Source organism: Garra rufa, chromosome 1 (genome assembly GCF_049309525.1).
Source record: "Garra rufa chromosome 1, GarRuf1.0, whole genome shotgun sequence".
In the NCBI taxonomy this organism is placed as follows: Eukaryota; Metazoa; Chordata; class Actinopteri; order Cypriniformes; family Cyprinidae; genus Garra; species Garra rufa.
This window is the reverse complement of record NC_133361.1, coordinates 13,697,255-13,711,712: the sequence shown is the minus strand read 5'-3', so window position 1 is coordinate 13,711,712 and position 14,458 is coordinate 13,697,255. Positions and strand designations below refer to the sequence as shown.

The following is a 14,458-nucleotide window of genomic DNA, read 5'->3' as shown; positions in this document are numbered from 1 at the left end:
GTGCGTGTGCTACCTGAAGCTTAATGTTCGCTTTACGTCATAAAACATGTTTTAACAGCGAAATCACAAATATACTATAGCATACTGTATAACATCTTGGCACCTTATGCAAATCAACAGTTTACGATAAAGTAGCTCAACAAATATGATTTTTAAGACAGGGAACCGTGTTTTGGTTGTAATACTCACATTTGTAAACACCCTCGCCGTGGTTCTCAATCACATTCGATGATGACGTTTTGGCCTCCTGTGGACTCCTGGGATTGAAAAGTATCCATCGATGAAGACTTCAGGATCTGGGCTGAAGCAGTAGGACATCCGGGGATTTCTCGCCTACTCTTTTGTGAATACTGAGGTTTCGGACGTACTTCTTTCTTCACGTACTCTTTTTTTCCTACTATATAGTAGTTAAGTAGGCATATTCGGACGCACTTTAAGTAGACGTACACCCGAATCTCGCGAGAATTAGTGCATTCGCCTTCTAATTCTCGCCTACTCTTTTATAAATACTTAGGATTCGGACATACTTATTTGCTCGCCTACTGCTTTTCCCTACTAAATAGTAGAGAAGTAGGCGATTTCGGACGCAGCCACATTCTGGACTTCAATCCCCATAAGCCACTGCACCAATCACTGCGCACAGCTGCTCCTCGTTTCCCACTGAACTGATTGCTGCATACACCTGTTTATCATTTACCCACATGCATTTAAGCCACTCACACACACAGCCACCTTGCGAAGTCTTATTGTTCCTATGGTCGTAATTCTAAGCATTTATCTCTGTGTTGGATTCTCTGTGTATGACTCTGGACTGTGTACCCCGTTGACGATTCCTGCTACCTGCCATTGCGACCATTGCCTGTCTATTGAACTGTTTCCCGGATTACCTACGTTGTTCCTGTTTTCTGGTGATTATTCCTGCCTGTCGACACTTCTCAATAAAGCCTTGCAAATGGATCCGCACGTCTCAGTCTGACTCCCTGTGACAGAAGACTTCGCCAATACAAGGATCCAGCGGCTTTATTCATCAGCAGAACGACCACCCAAGAATGGATCTATCAGGAGGACTGTCCAATCCAGTAAGTTTGCTCTGCTCCATTTTTCAAGATGGCCGCCCCATCGAGGATTATGTGGAGAAATTCATTGCTTATAGTTACCTGGCACCTTGCGATGAAACTATGCTCAAGGAATGTTTTTGGAGCGGATTGGACACTGAGATCAGCTTGAATTTACCTGAGGAAGACCCCAGTTGGACCCTCACACAGTATATAGACTTTGTTTTGCTGTTTTGTGAATCTCCGTTTACTGTGAGTGAGGTAGAGCCTGTTCACAAGATGGCCGCCAAAACTGAGTCTGCACCTAAGATGGCTACCGTCAAATCAAAGTCTCCGCCGCCAGAGCGCCCTCCAGTGACTGCGCCACCAGAGCGCCCTCCAGTGACCGCTCGCTCAGAGCCTGCTCTTCCAGAGTCTCCGCTGGAGACGCCCAGCCCTCCTGAATCTCCGCTGGGGATGTCCAGTTCTCCAGAGCACGCTCCTCAAGAGCGTCGTCCAGAGCCCGCTTCACAAAAGCGTCGTCCAGAGCCCGCTTCACAAGAGCATCGTCCAGAGCCCGCTTCACAAGAGCGTCGTCCAGAGACTCCGCTGGTTCAGCCCAGTCTTCCAGAGACTCTGCTGGTTCAGCCCAGCTTTCCAGAGACTCCGCTGGTTCAGCCCAGCCTTCCAGAGACTCCTCTGGTTCAGCCCAGCCTTCCAGAGACTCCGCTGGTTCAGCCCAGCCTTCCAGAGACTCCGCTGGTTCCGCCCAGCCTTCCAGAGACTCCGCTGGTTCAGCCCAGCCTTCCAGAGACTCCGCTGGTTCAGCCCAGCCTTCCAGAGACTCCGCTGGTTCAGCCCAGCCTTCCAGAGACTCCGCTGGTTCAGCCCAGCCTTCCAGAGACTCCGCTGGTTCCGCCCAGCCTTCCAGAGACTCCGCTGGTTCCGCCCAGCCTTCCAGAGACTCCGCTGGTTCCGCCCAGCCTTCCAGAGACTCCGCTGGTTCAGCCCTGCCTTCCAGAGACTCCGCTGGTTCCATCCAGTCGTCCTGAGATTCCTGTCTGCCCGGTTCTGGTCACGGAGCTCATGCATGGACTGTTCCCACCCACCCTCCCTGCTGCTCCAGTCCCGCCACCTCTGTCTCCTGACAGTCCCTCTGCTCACCCACATCCCACCTTCGGTGCAGAGGACTTGCCGTGGGACTGCCAGTCTCCATCGGTGTCCAGACTGAGGGATCCCTCACCATCACCTCCAGTCTCAGAGTCCTGGACTCCACCTCGGCCCTCCGACCCTGCGGCTCCACCCCGGCTCTGTGCTCCCTCGTCTCCGTTGTCGGCCGTCGGCCCACCAGCTCCTCCGGGCTCCATCGTCTCTCCGGCTCCGCCCCGGTCAGTCGTCGCCCCACCTTCGCCTCTGGACTCTACTCCTCCGGCTGCGCCTCGTCACTCTGTCCTGCCGGCTCTGTGGACCTCCTCCCTCCCGTGGGCACAGCCTCGATCCTCTGTCACTCCGGCTCCACTGCGTACCTCTGGACCTCCATCTCCGCCGGGGTCGCCAGAGCCTTGGGTTCCGCCTTGGCCCTCCGGATCCTCTGTGTCGCCCAGGACCATCGACTCTCCGGTTCCGCCTCGGGCTCCACCGGCTCCACCTCCGTCGGTCGGCCCCATGCAGGAGCCAACCCTTCCTCCACCATGGCTTCTCCCTCCGCCGGCTCCGCCTCATTTCGTGGTTCCAGTACCCCTACATGGACCTGGCCCTCCATCCCTCCCCCTGTTCCGCATCCGCTCCACCACCCTCCAGGTTGTATAAGGTGGTTAGAGCGTCTGGAAGCCGCTCCTTGTGGAGGGGCTCTGTCACGTATCTGGTCTTCCCTGTCATCATGAACTCTTGCACACACATTCTGGACTTCAATCCCCATAAGCCACTGCACCAATCACTGCACACAGCTGCTCCTCGTTTCCCACTGAACTGATTGCTGCATACACCTGTTTATCATTTACCCACATGCATTTAAGCCACTCACACACACAGCCACCTTGCGAAGTCTTATTGTTCCTATGGTCGTAATTCTAAGCATTTATCTCTGTGTTGGATTCTCTGTGTATGACTCTGGACTGTGTACCCCGTTGACGATTCCTGCTACCTGCCATTGCGACCATTGCCTGTCTATTGAACTGTTTCCCGGATTACCTACGTTGTTCCTGTTTTCTGGTGATTATTCCTGCCTGTCGACACTTCTCAATAAAGCCTTGCAAATGGATCCGCACGTCTCAGTCTGACTCCCTGTGACAATCACACCTCAACAGCAGCAAAGGTGTTGTGCATTAACAAAAGCTTTTAATCATTGTGTAAAATAATTTGTATTATAATGACATTTGTAAGCATTATCATTTACATGAAATGTTAATTATTAAGTAATGTTTTATACATTTATTAGTAGACATTAACAAGCACATTATTTTACATTTCTACATCTGAATATATGATCCATTAAGCATTACATAATGTTTGTTAATGATTTATTAATGAAAGTTAGTATAAACTGTAACCCAAAATTATCAAGGGATAACAATTACATTTAATACAGACTTCTTATAAAAGAAATCAATCAAGATTTATGAAGTACATTCTGAATAAAGCACAAAAAATACATTATCTCATTTATTATAATCTGTTCATTTGTCACAGTGTATATGAAATTAATTCTGACTAATCAAAATCACCAATTTATGTTACACACCACACAGATACATGTTTGTAGAGAAGTTTTTCTTACCGAAACTTGAAATTTTGATCAAATTCTAATTTATTTCTTCATTATATGTGATTAATAATATTAAGCCTAAATAGTATTTTGCATTAATATTATTTTTCATGAGAGATACAACGTTATTTAAACCCATTAGTGACGCATCTGCCTTTTGTGAACAATTAAGGCTACTACTCCACCAACAATTCCACCAACAACTCCACCAACAACTCCACCACCAATTATAGCACCAGCTGCAACACCCATTAAAAAATATTTCCAGTACTTGGAAAAAAACTTCTTAAATCCACTTCTTTCTTCAGACTCTGTTGTATTGTGGTTCTCCTCGTGTTGTTGTCTCAGATTATTCTCACGTTGTAACTCTGCTCTGATTCTTTCCTCTGTCTGCCTTCTCACTCTTTCAGTCTCCTTTCGTACCTCTCTCTTTTTCTCTGCTTTAAGTCTTTCTATTTCAGACATCATTTGAACTTTTGTTTCTGCTCTGATTCTCTCCTCTGTTTGCCTTCTCACCATCTTAATTTCCTTTCGTTTTTGGTTTTCCTCTTGTTGTTTTCTTTCCTCGTCCTCTCTCTGTCTCTCCATTTTAAGTCTCTCTATTTTAGACATCATTTGAGCTTCACACTCTGCTCTGATTCTTTCCTCTGTCTCCCTTCTCACTCTTTCAATCTCCTTTTGTCTTTGATTCTCTTCTTGCTCTCGCCTTTCATTATTCTCATGCTGTATCTCTGCTCTGACTCTCTCCTCTGTCTCCTTTCTTACTCTCTCAATCTTTTCTTCTAGTCTAATTTTTTTAGCTTCTTCATACATCTCATTACTGTAATGTCCTCCTCCATTCTGCTCTATCATTGTGTCAATCTTCTGCAGCAGATCATTTACTTGCTCTCTGTTATTCTCATCTTTATTGTTAAACACCTGATATCTTCCTCCACACTGATTGACTAGATATCTTAATGCTCTATTCTCCTCAATTATTCCTTCTATGGACCTTCCTTCTAGCTGATCTCCATGAGTGAATAGAATGATGGAGTATTTTAACACCTCTTCACCAAACAACATCTCAATTATCTGAGGAATCTCTTCCTCCTGTTGAGTGAATCTATTCACAGGAAACACAATGAGAAAAGCATGAGGTCCAGGACTGGATATATAAACACTTCTCACTAATTCTATCATTAAGTGCTCAAAACTCATGTGTGTGTCAAATAATCCAGGAGTATCAACTACAGACACTTTCCTCCCTGCAACAGTGCTGTGTTTCGCTGAACATTCACGTGTTACTGAATTTGCGCCAACTGTAGATTCAAACACTGTCTGTCTCAGTATAGTGTTTCCGGCTGCACTTTTCCCAACACCACTTTTACCCAGCAGCACAATCCTTCTGGTTGAACGACGGTTGACAGGAGTTTTGTGGATGTTGACCGGAGTTCTTTGTCTTTTTGACACTATAAAAAAAGAAAAATCAAATTTACACTTATGACCTCACACTTATATTGTGCCAACTAAAATACAGTCTTGTGAAAAATAATTCTGTGTGTGTGTATGTATATATATATATATATATATATATATATTAGGGCTGTCCCCGAATAGTCAAAGATTCGATGCATCAATATGCGGAGCCTGATTCGACCACCGATCTCACAGTCGAATCTTCGCGGGTGAAACGAGCATCATACCATTTTTGCAATATGGGGGTGCTCAATGTCTAATTGCACACAGAACTACTGGTTTTGTACGGTTATATTAAGTTATATACAGCCTTTGATTATGATAATGCACTAAAAACAAAAGTGATAAGAAAGAAAAGGAAAGGGGGGGTGAAGTGAGGCCAAGTATGGTGACCCATACAAGGAATTTGTGCTCTGCATTTAACCCATCCAAGTGCACACACACAGTAGTGAACACACACACACCTTTGGGTTACAAGTCCGACTCTCTAACCATTAGGCCACGGCTGCCCCAGCGTTTTAATAAATATTTTTAACGTGTTTGTGAATAAATCCAACCAGCCCTGTGACAGATTTAATTTGCACTTTCCCTGATCCATGACGAGATGAGGACCATCTTGACTGCAGGGATTAGGCCGCGATCCCACAGAACGCGTTTTTACAGTTGGAGGCGCCTCTTTTGAATGGTTTTCTGTTGGCAGTGAGCGTTCTGCGCACTGTTTATGCGCCCCCGGCGCCTCGCGTTTTTGCAGGAGCGCTCTGAGCGCCTGAAGTAAAAAAAAAATCAACTCTGAGCGGAAAAACGCCCAACGTCATTCGCGTTCTTTTCCATTGTCCAATCGAATGAATGGAGAGGCGGGCCTTCTGTTGTGGTGACGAAAGTTTACCGTTGCTTAAAAAGTCCGGAGACTGCAAGAAATGGAGGAGAAACCTTTGGTGTCTATCGTGGGTAACCCGGAGCTGTATTATTTAGGGTTTCTGCTAATATGACAGTTTACTTAACAGCAAAAAACTAAGATTTTACAGCGCTCGCGCTATAATCCTTTGATTTGACTGACAGGACAGCTGTTTTGGTTTATTAAAAGTCACCAAAAAAGGCAGTGCTGTGTGCCTCGCGTTTTTAGAACTAAAAGACGCGTTCGGTGTTTTTATTTAAACCTAAATAAGTTCGTCTGTCAGTTGGCAGGCAGTTTTGGTCGCTTTATTAAAAGTCGTTGCTGTGTGCAGTGTGTAAAATAAAATAGCTGAAATAGCTGATCAGCCTTATGCCACAGGGCAGCTCTGTGGACATGTGTCCAGTGCTCGTTCTGCACTTCTGCTGGTCTGGTTCCATAAATGGAGGAGGACAGAAAGCCTGAAGTTCGACAGGCTGTGGTACAGAGGCCGGGACCTTAGTGACAGAGGAGTGGGTTAACCCTGCAGAGAAACGTGCCTGCAAGAACTCCAGCACTGTACCAACCGGGCAGTTAACTGGGTCAAGCTGGTGGTCTCTGCACCAAGAAGTGAAGAGTCCCCACTTCAAGGCGTATAGTTTCCTTGTGGAGGGAGTTCTGGACTGGAGAATGGTCTCCACAACCTCAGTTGAGAGACCAGAAGCCAGGAATTGTGCCCCTCAGGGGCCACACCCACAACTTCCACATCTCCGGCCGGGGGTTGAGGATGTAACCCCCCGCTTGAGAGAGGAGATCCCTCCTGACAGGAATCTCCCATGGAGAGCCGTCTAGAAGGGAAATTAGGTCTGAGAACCATACTCGGCCCGGCCAGTACGGGGCTACTAACAGAAGCCGAACTCCGTCCCGGTGCACTCTCTCCAGAACTCCTGGAAGCAAAGCAATCAGGGGGAAATACGTAGAGATGTAGCCCCAGGGGAGCTGGATGAGTCAGAGAGTACCAGAGGGGACATTGCGATGTCATACGAGTCGCAAAGATGTCCACCTGAGCCTGGCTTAACACTCTCCAAATCCATTCCCCGGGCCTCGGCCCCTGCCTCGATAGGATGACTGATCCCACATTTAGATGCCTAGGAATGTGGACTGCTCTCAACGAGAGGAGTTTCCCCCTTGGACCACAGGAGGATCTGGTACGCCAGCTTGTACAAGGGGCATGAACGGAGACCCCCTTGGTGGTTGATGTAATAAACCACCGCTGTGTTGTTGGTGTGAACCAGCACATGGCGATTTATTAGGTCTGGTAGAAAGTGTGAACACGGCCAACATCTCCAGGCAGTTGATGTGCCATGAGAGATGATGACCACTCCACTCATGGCCGCTCCCCAACCAGTGAGGGATGCGTCCGTCGCTAACATTACGTGGCGACAAGGAGCTCCCAGCACCGGGCCTTGAGACAAGAACCAAGGTTTCTTCCACATGTCCAAGGCACATAGGCAACGCCGCATGACCTTGATCATGCAAAACGGGTTTCCCCTGTAGGGGCCTCGTGTACAGCAGTCCAAGAGGTATCACGTTGGACGCTGCTGCCAACAGACCCAGCAGTACTTGAAACTGTTTTACAGTGAGTGACTGACTGGCCTAGCTTGACTCTCCTGACTGCAGTGAGGATCGACTCGATCCGAGTCGATCCGATGCAGTGCCTGCATCGTGGTCAAATCCCACACCACGCCTAGATAAGTGGTTCTCTGTAAAGGAGACAGCACACTCTTCTTGGCATTCATTCTCAACCCCTACACTCTCATGTGAGTGAGAACAACATCTCGATGTTGAACCGCTAATGGCTCTGAGTGAGTAAATCACTCAATCCTCAATATAGTTGAGTGTGCGGATGCACTGGAGTCGCAGGGGAGCCAGAGCTGCATCCATACACTTTGTGAACGTATGGGTGAGAACCCTAGGTCGAATGGAAGAACCCGGTATTGGTAAGCTTTGCCCCTGAAAGCAAACCTCAGGAACTTCCTGTGTTGTGGAAGGATAGAGACATGGAAGTAGGCGTCTTTCAGATCTATCGTGACAAACCAGTCCTCGGACCTGATTTGAGTCACGACCTGCCTGACAGTCAGCATTCTGAACTTCAGCCTCTTGACTGAGCGGTTCAGATGCCACAGATCTAAAATGGTACGCAGGCCCCTATCCTTCTTGGGAACAATGAAGTTCCGGCTATAGAATCCGGAGTCCCTGTCTTGAGGGGGGACCACCTCGATGGATTTCACTTCTCGCTCCATAACCAGAGCCTGCTCGGGGCCCACCACGATGGGAAAAACCCAATCGAAAGGTGGCAGTGGGGCACCAAATGGATGTAGTAACCTTTAGTAACCTGTATTAAACTTTCTCTACAGTACGCAAGACCCATGTAGAGACATTTGGCAGTAGTTTTCACGCTGCCAAATAGGGATGCACCGATCCTTATCGGCCGATCATGCTTGCCCGTTTTGTCAGTAAAGCCGGTTCTGTAATCAGCGGTAAATGCCATCAGGTGCGTGATTTCACGTTGAGCCGTATATACTACACACAGCTGTTGTTTACCGACGAGCTGCGCAAATCAATGTTCATTATCAGTGTGAATGTGCGCAGCTCGTCAGTGAACAACGGCTGTGTGTAGTATATACCGCTATATTACCGCTGATTACAGAACCAGCTTTACTGACAAAATGCGCAAGTGATCACCGATAAGGATCGGTGCATCCCTACTGCCAAATAATCTACTAAGGGAACCAGCCTCTCGAGACTTGCTTCTAGTGTTACTTGAACTGCTAATTCGGTGTCCTGTAACGGCAGACCGGCAGGAAGCACCTGAATTAACTGCTCTGAGGACCCCCATAGGGGTGGCGAGCCCCTTGGCTCCGCTACGTTGCCGGGCGGAGGAAAAGGTATGTGCTCGCGGGAGACTACAACACCGCTGGAACGCTGCCGCTTGTTTACGAGCCTCCTGGTATCTGTTGATGACCGTGTCGACAGAGTCGCCAAACAGTCCAGAAGGCTGAAGCGGGGCGTCCAGGAGGAAGACCCTGTCCATCTCTTTCATGTCGGACAGGATCAACCACAAATGCCTCTCTGCCGCTACAAGGGCTGCCATAGACCGCCCGATAGCACGAGCGGTCTCCTTTGTAGAAAAGTCAGCAATGCGGCGAAGTTCGGCCACATCAACTTCCTGGCCATCGTCCAGCTCTTTGAGCAGGTCAGCCTGGTATGCCTGCAACACCGACATGGTGTGCAGACATGCTACAGCCTGACCTGCAGCCGTGTACCCCTTGCCCACCAGCGCTGAAGTTGTACGCAGCGGCTTGGAGGGCAGGGACGGAGCCTTCAAAGATGACGCCAGGCCGGGAGACAGATAGCTAGCCAGCATCTGTTCTACCCGCGGCATCATCTTGTGACGCGGGGATAAACAAGCAGGCTGAAAAAGGTCTTGCCCACGATCTCGACACCTCAATGTGGAGATCAGGGAAGAATGGAAGGCTCCGTCTTGGAGGTGGCGCTTTCGTCAGCAGGAAGCGTTCATCTAACTTGCTTCTCTGCGGCTCATGATGTTTCTCGGCGGGCCAATCTTACTTTAGCTTGGACACCCCACGAGTAACCACCTCCAAGAGCTCCTCATACTGGGGTGACTGAGGGAGCGGATCCCCAGTGACGCTCTCCACATCCACCTCCTTGGAGGAAGATAAGTACCGCGCTCTCTTGCTGATGGGAAGTAACCACAGCACAGGCTTCTGTACCCAGCAAGTGAGCTGTGGGTCTGCTGGGTGAGGAAGAAAATAGGGGGTTGCCCATCTCCATTCCCTCCAACAGATCCAGCTGCGAACCCCACGAGTGCAGCTGCCGCTTTGCCTCAAAGAGAGCATTCCGGAATCGGAGCACCTGCATTGGAAGAAGATCACAATGCGGACAACTAGCCCCCTCAAGGGCTGACTGTGCATGCTCTGATCCCAAGCAAGCCACACACAAGCCGTGTGTATCCTCACCAGAGATAAATCTTCGGAAAGCAGGAACACACCGCTTGTGATATGGCTCACTCTCGCTGTTTTTCTTGTCGTCATGCCCCTTAATGCCCCTTTAGAATGGCTGCATGCGAGAAGGCGTGAATGATCATAAGATAATGCTGTGATTTACACCTGAGAAGACAAAGACCTGCATAATGAGCCGCATAATGAGTTATTCAGTCAGATGACTTAGAGGAACTAATAAAAGAATGAAGAAAAAATGTAAGGACAAAATATAAAAGAGAATATTTGTTTTTTATTTGAATTGGTTTATGTAAAAGTAAACATTTCAATCTTTCTACACGTATATGTATTATGTCTGTGAGGAACTGTTACATTCATGCCTGTCTGTTTACTTGGTTTCTCCCATTGTCTTCCCCCGTCGATATCTCTGTTTTGGTTTTGCCCTCGTTTGTCCTGATCCCCGTCACCTGTGTCTAATCATTAGTTAGCCTTTATAAGTCTGTCTTTGAGTTCTTTACACTGTTTGTCTTTGTCTATGTTAGATGTCTCTACGTGTGTGGATTTATCGCTGTGTTTCCTGCCTGATTCGCCTACCCGGATCCAGCAGCTTTGTTCAACGTCAGCTCAACTATGCACCCAATCGACCAACTACTGCACCTGCAACAAGGAGACCTATCTATCGAGGAATTTGTTTACTGGTTTTGTTTAATTTTAGACTCAATAAACCAACTAGATTACAGTTACCCAGGGAATTTAATGGCAGTCTGAGAGACATGAAGGATTACACTTGTGTTATGTGGTACTCCTTTTACTGTGCGAATCACAGCAGAGGACAAAAATATTCCCACAGTAACCTCCAACCCAGAGCTACTTTACAAAATGGCCGCTGATCTGGTACTAGCTCACAAAATGGCTACCGACCCAGTACCATTTCACAAAATGGCCGCTGACCCTGAACCACTGCACAAGATGACTGTCTTACCAGAGTCTGCACCTGTCATTACCACGCTTCTTGTGTCAAGTCAAGCCAAAGTTGATCGCCCAGAGCCTTCTTATTATCCAGAGCTGAGCCATGACTCAGCTGCTCCAACGCTCGCTAAAGTCATGTCTGCCAAGCTAGCATTCGCTAACGTCATGCCTGCCAAGCCAGTGCTTGCTAACATCATGCCTGCCAAGCCAGCGCTCACTAACATCACGCCTGCCAGGCCTCCGCCTGCTAATTTAGCTGCTGAACATTCCAGTCTGGTATCCAGCATGAGAGATACGCCACTAGTGTCAGCTGACATACCAAAACTTGCACTCTTATGTCCTTTGGTCCATGAACTGATTCCCCCATCTACTGCATTTCCTCTGATGGGTGTCGCCTTGTGGTGAGTCTGGACTGCATACACCACCACCGCAATTTCCCCGGAGGTGTCAGCCAACACTGTGGATCCTCATGAGACAGGGACGTCTGCGTCAACTCTCTGCATGGTGGTTGCCCCCGATGATACACTCTATGCTTCTGTTATTCCTGTCCGCATTGTTCTGGCCACGGAGGGTATGGACTGTCTGTTCGTCCTGCTCTTGCCATTGAGGCCAGGTATGAACTGTCTGTTCGTCCTGCTCAGGCCACGGAGGTCAGGTATGGAATGTCTGTTTGCCCTGTTTCAGGCCAGTAAGGCTATTGATGAACTGACAGCAACTCCTGAACCCACCATGGAGGCTGAATCTGAACTGTTTACCTGCCTGAATTACCCACCCGCCCTACCTACTTCCTCAGTCTTGCCAAAACTGTCCCCTGACAGTCCTCCGCTCTCCTTCAACCCATCATAGGTGTGGAAGGCTTGCCACGGGTCTGCCAGTCCCCATCGGCGTTCTGACTGGGGGATCCCTCATCTCCAACTCCAGTCTCAGCTCCCTCATCTCCACCATCGACTGTCGGCCCACTAGCTTCACCGGGCTCCCTCGCCGTGCTAGCTTCGCTCCGGTCAGCCGTCGTTCCGCCATCGCCACAGGACTCTACTCTTCCAGCTTCGCCTCGTCGCTCCACCAGCTCCGTTGGTCTCCTACCTCCCACCAGCTTCGCTCTGCTCCTCAGTCAATCCAGCTTCGCTGCAGACCTCCAGATCTCCGGCTTTGCCTTGACAGAGCCTTGGCCCCTTGGATCGTTGGTGTCGCCTGGGATCTTCGACTCTCCAGCTCCACCTCAGACTCCACCCGCTCCACCTCCGTCAGTCGGTCCCATGGAGGAGCCAACACTTCATCTATCATGGCTCCTTCCTCTGTCTGCTCCGCCTCAGTCTCCTGGCCCTCCACCTGCACATGGACTGGGTCCTCTATTCCTGCCTCTATTCGCTCCATCACTCTCCTGGACTGGTATACTGTTTTTTTGGAATGTCTGGAATCCGCTCCTTAAGGGGGGGCTATGTCACGGTTGCCAACTGGAGTGCTCATGAACACCTTTACTGAGAACTCCAGTCCCGACTCTGTTTTCCATTTGCTGGAATCCATTTTCCAACACGACACTGATCACACAGCCAATCACTTACCTCTTAACAGACTATATAAACTTCCTGGATACATACACACTTTGCAAAGTCTAGTTTTGTTACCTTTTTTAATTAGCCGTTGCTGATCTGTCTGTTCCTGTCTATTTATTGTCTGCCACCTACCTTTTGACCCTTGCTTGTTTTGTGGATTTACTCTGTTTTGCCCGCCGCCTGCCTCGCATTTCTGCCTGAACTCTGACTTTGATTCTGTTTTGTCTGCATTGCTCCATTTGCTGGTGATTGATCTGTATTATACGACTCTGAACTTTGTTTAATAAAGCTGCGTTTGGATTCTCATCCCCGTTGTCTCCCGCGTTACACAAATGTTTTTAGAAAGGGGATTTTGGTTATCTCATCTTGCCATTCTATAATTCAGAAAAAGAACTTTGAACAGACAAAAACTATGTGTTTAATAATTTTTGGGGGAATAAAATGTTGTATGAAATCAAGGAAACTATATATGAACAAATCCCTCTGTAAGATCCTTCAGGAAATAGACAGGAGTACAAATGTAGAGTTTGGTGTGTGTACGTGCTACTGAAGTGGAGATTTATGTTTCAGTGTAGGAGAAAAAACTCATTGTGAGAAAACTGCCTTTAAAAATATGTATTGTAATTATACTAGTCTGAATAAAAAACTTCATGAAAAAAAAGCCCTATATCTGAAACTTGACAAGTGAATGAAAAACTCATTTTTGCCTGCAGTCTCTCCCCTTAATAACTTATTAACTTTTAATAACTAAAGGTAATATTCTACAGAGTAAGTAATAATAATTCTCCATCTCCAAGAACAGGAGAGGGCACCCCTGCAATAGCCTGTTTTGGTCTGTTACATTTTTTTTTCAAGTTGATCTTTAACAAGATCTTTTTTAGCCACTCTCTTTATTGATGTCAAGTAGCAAAGGCGTTGTGAGAGGAATTAATCAATGGCAAAATTAATCAGCAAGGACGACATATGCCTTAATGCTAATATAACATAAATGCACTTACAACTCTCTAAGTTCCTGTAGAAAACTTTAGATCCCAGAGAATTCACTTGATCATCGCCATCATCATTTCTTTTGTTGTTCAACACATGGGATCTGCCCTCCAATCTCTGAATAAGATTCATCAAGTAATCAGTTTGTTGGATGAATTTATTTATGGTGTTGTTTTCTTCTTCCAATTCATCTCCTCTGGTGAAGAGAATCCATGTTTGTTCAATGCGTTTTGCTCCCAGCAGCTCCAAAATGTTCTCCAGAAATTCCTGATCTTCTTCAGTGAATCTGTCTGACCGGAGAACCAGCATAAAGGCACACAGGCCTGATTCACATTCCTGAAGAATTTTTTCATATTTTAAAAACTCTTCTTTACTTAGCTGTGTATCAGAAAATCCCGGTGTGTCATACACTTTGATCGGTAATCCACAAATATCACCAATTTCAGCAGCAACATTGCGAGTGACTGAAGTGGAGCTGCTCTCTGAGATGAAAGCTTGTTGCCCCAGTATTGTGTTTCCTGATGAACTTTTCCCAACTCCTGTTCTTCCCAGCAACACCAAATTTAAATTCAGATTTTTCAATAAATCTGCATTCATTTTTATTCCGTAGCCTAGAAAAGTAATATTAATATGGTTAATGATAAAATGACATAATCATGGGACAATATATCATATAACCTAAAGTTTTTTTTTTTTAAATAAAAAAATACATTTCAAAATAGCATAAAATAAAATCAAAATTTTAAATAAAAATAAAAGTTTTATCTTAAAAAAAAAAAATAATAACAACTTTGACAACACTG

At 47.1% G+C, this 14,458-nt stretch overlaps 1 protein-coding gene across 1 annotated transcript; it reads right to left on the bottom strand.

Moving 5' to 3' along the window:
* Positions 1-12,540: 12,540 nt before the first annotated feature.
* On the bottom strand, positions 12,541-14,252 carry LOC141286099 (uncharacterized). Its single transcript, XM_073818507.1, has 2 exons — positions 13,667-14,252; positions 12,541-12,653 (listed from the first exon to the last, which is right to left on the bottom strand). The coding sequence occupies exons 1-2, from the start codon at positions 14,250-14,252 to the stop codon at positions 12,541-12,543; spliced, it is 699 nt and encodes a 232-aa protein (XP_073674608.1).
* Positions 14,253-14,458: the final 206 nt, after the last annotated feature.

Coding starts and splice junctions, on each gene's coding strand:
- LOC141286099 (XM_073818507.1), bottom strand. CDS start 14,252: ATGAATGCAGATTTATTGAAAAATCTGAATTTAAATTTGGTGTTGCTG. Junction 12,654..13,666: donor CTACAGGAACTTAGAGAGTT/GTAAGTGCATTT, acceptor CTGTGTGATCAG/TGTCGTGTTGGAAAATGGAT.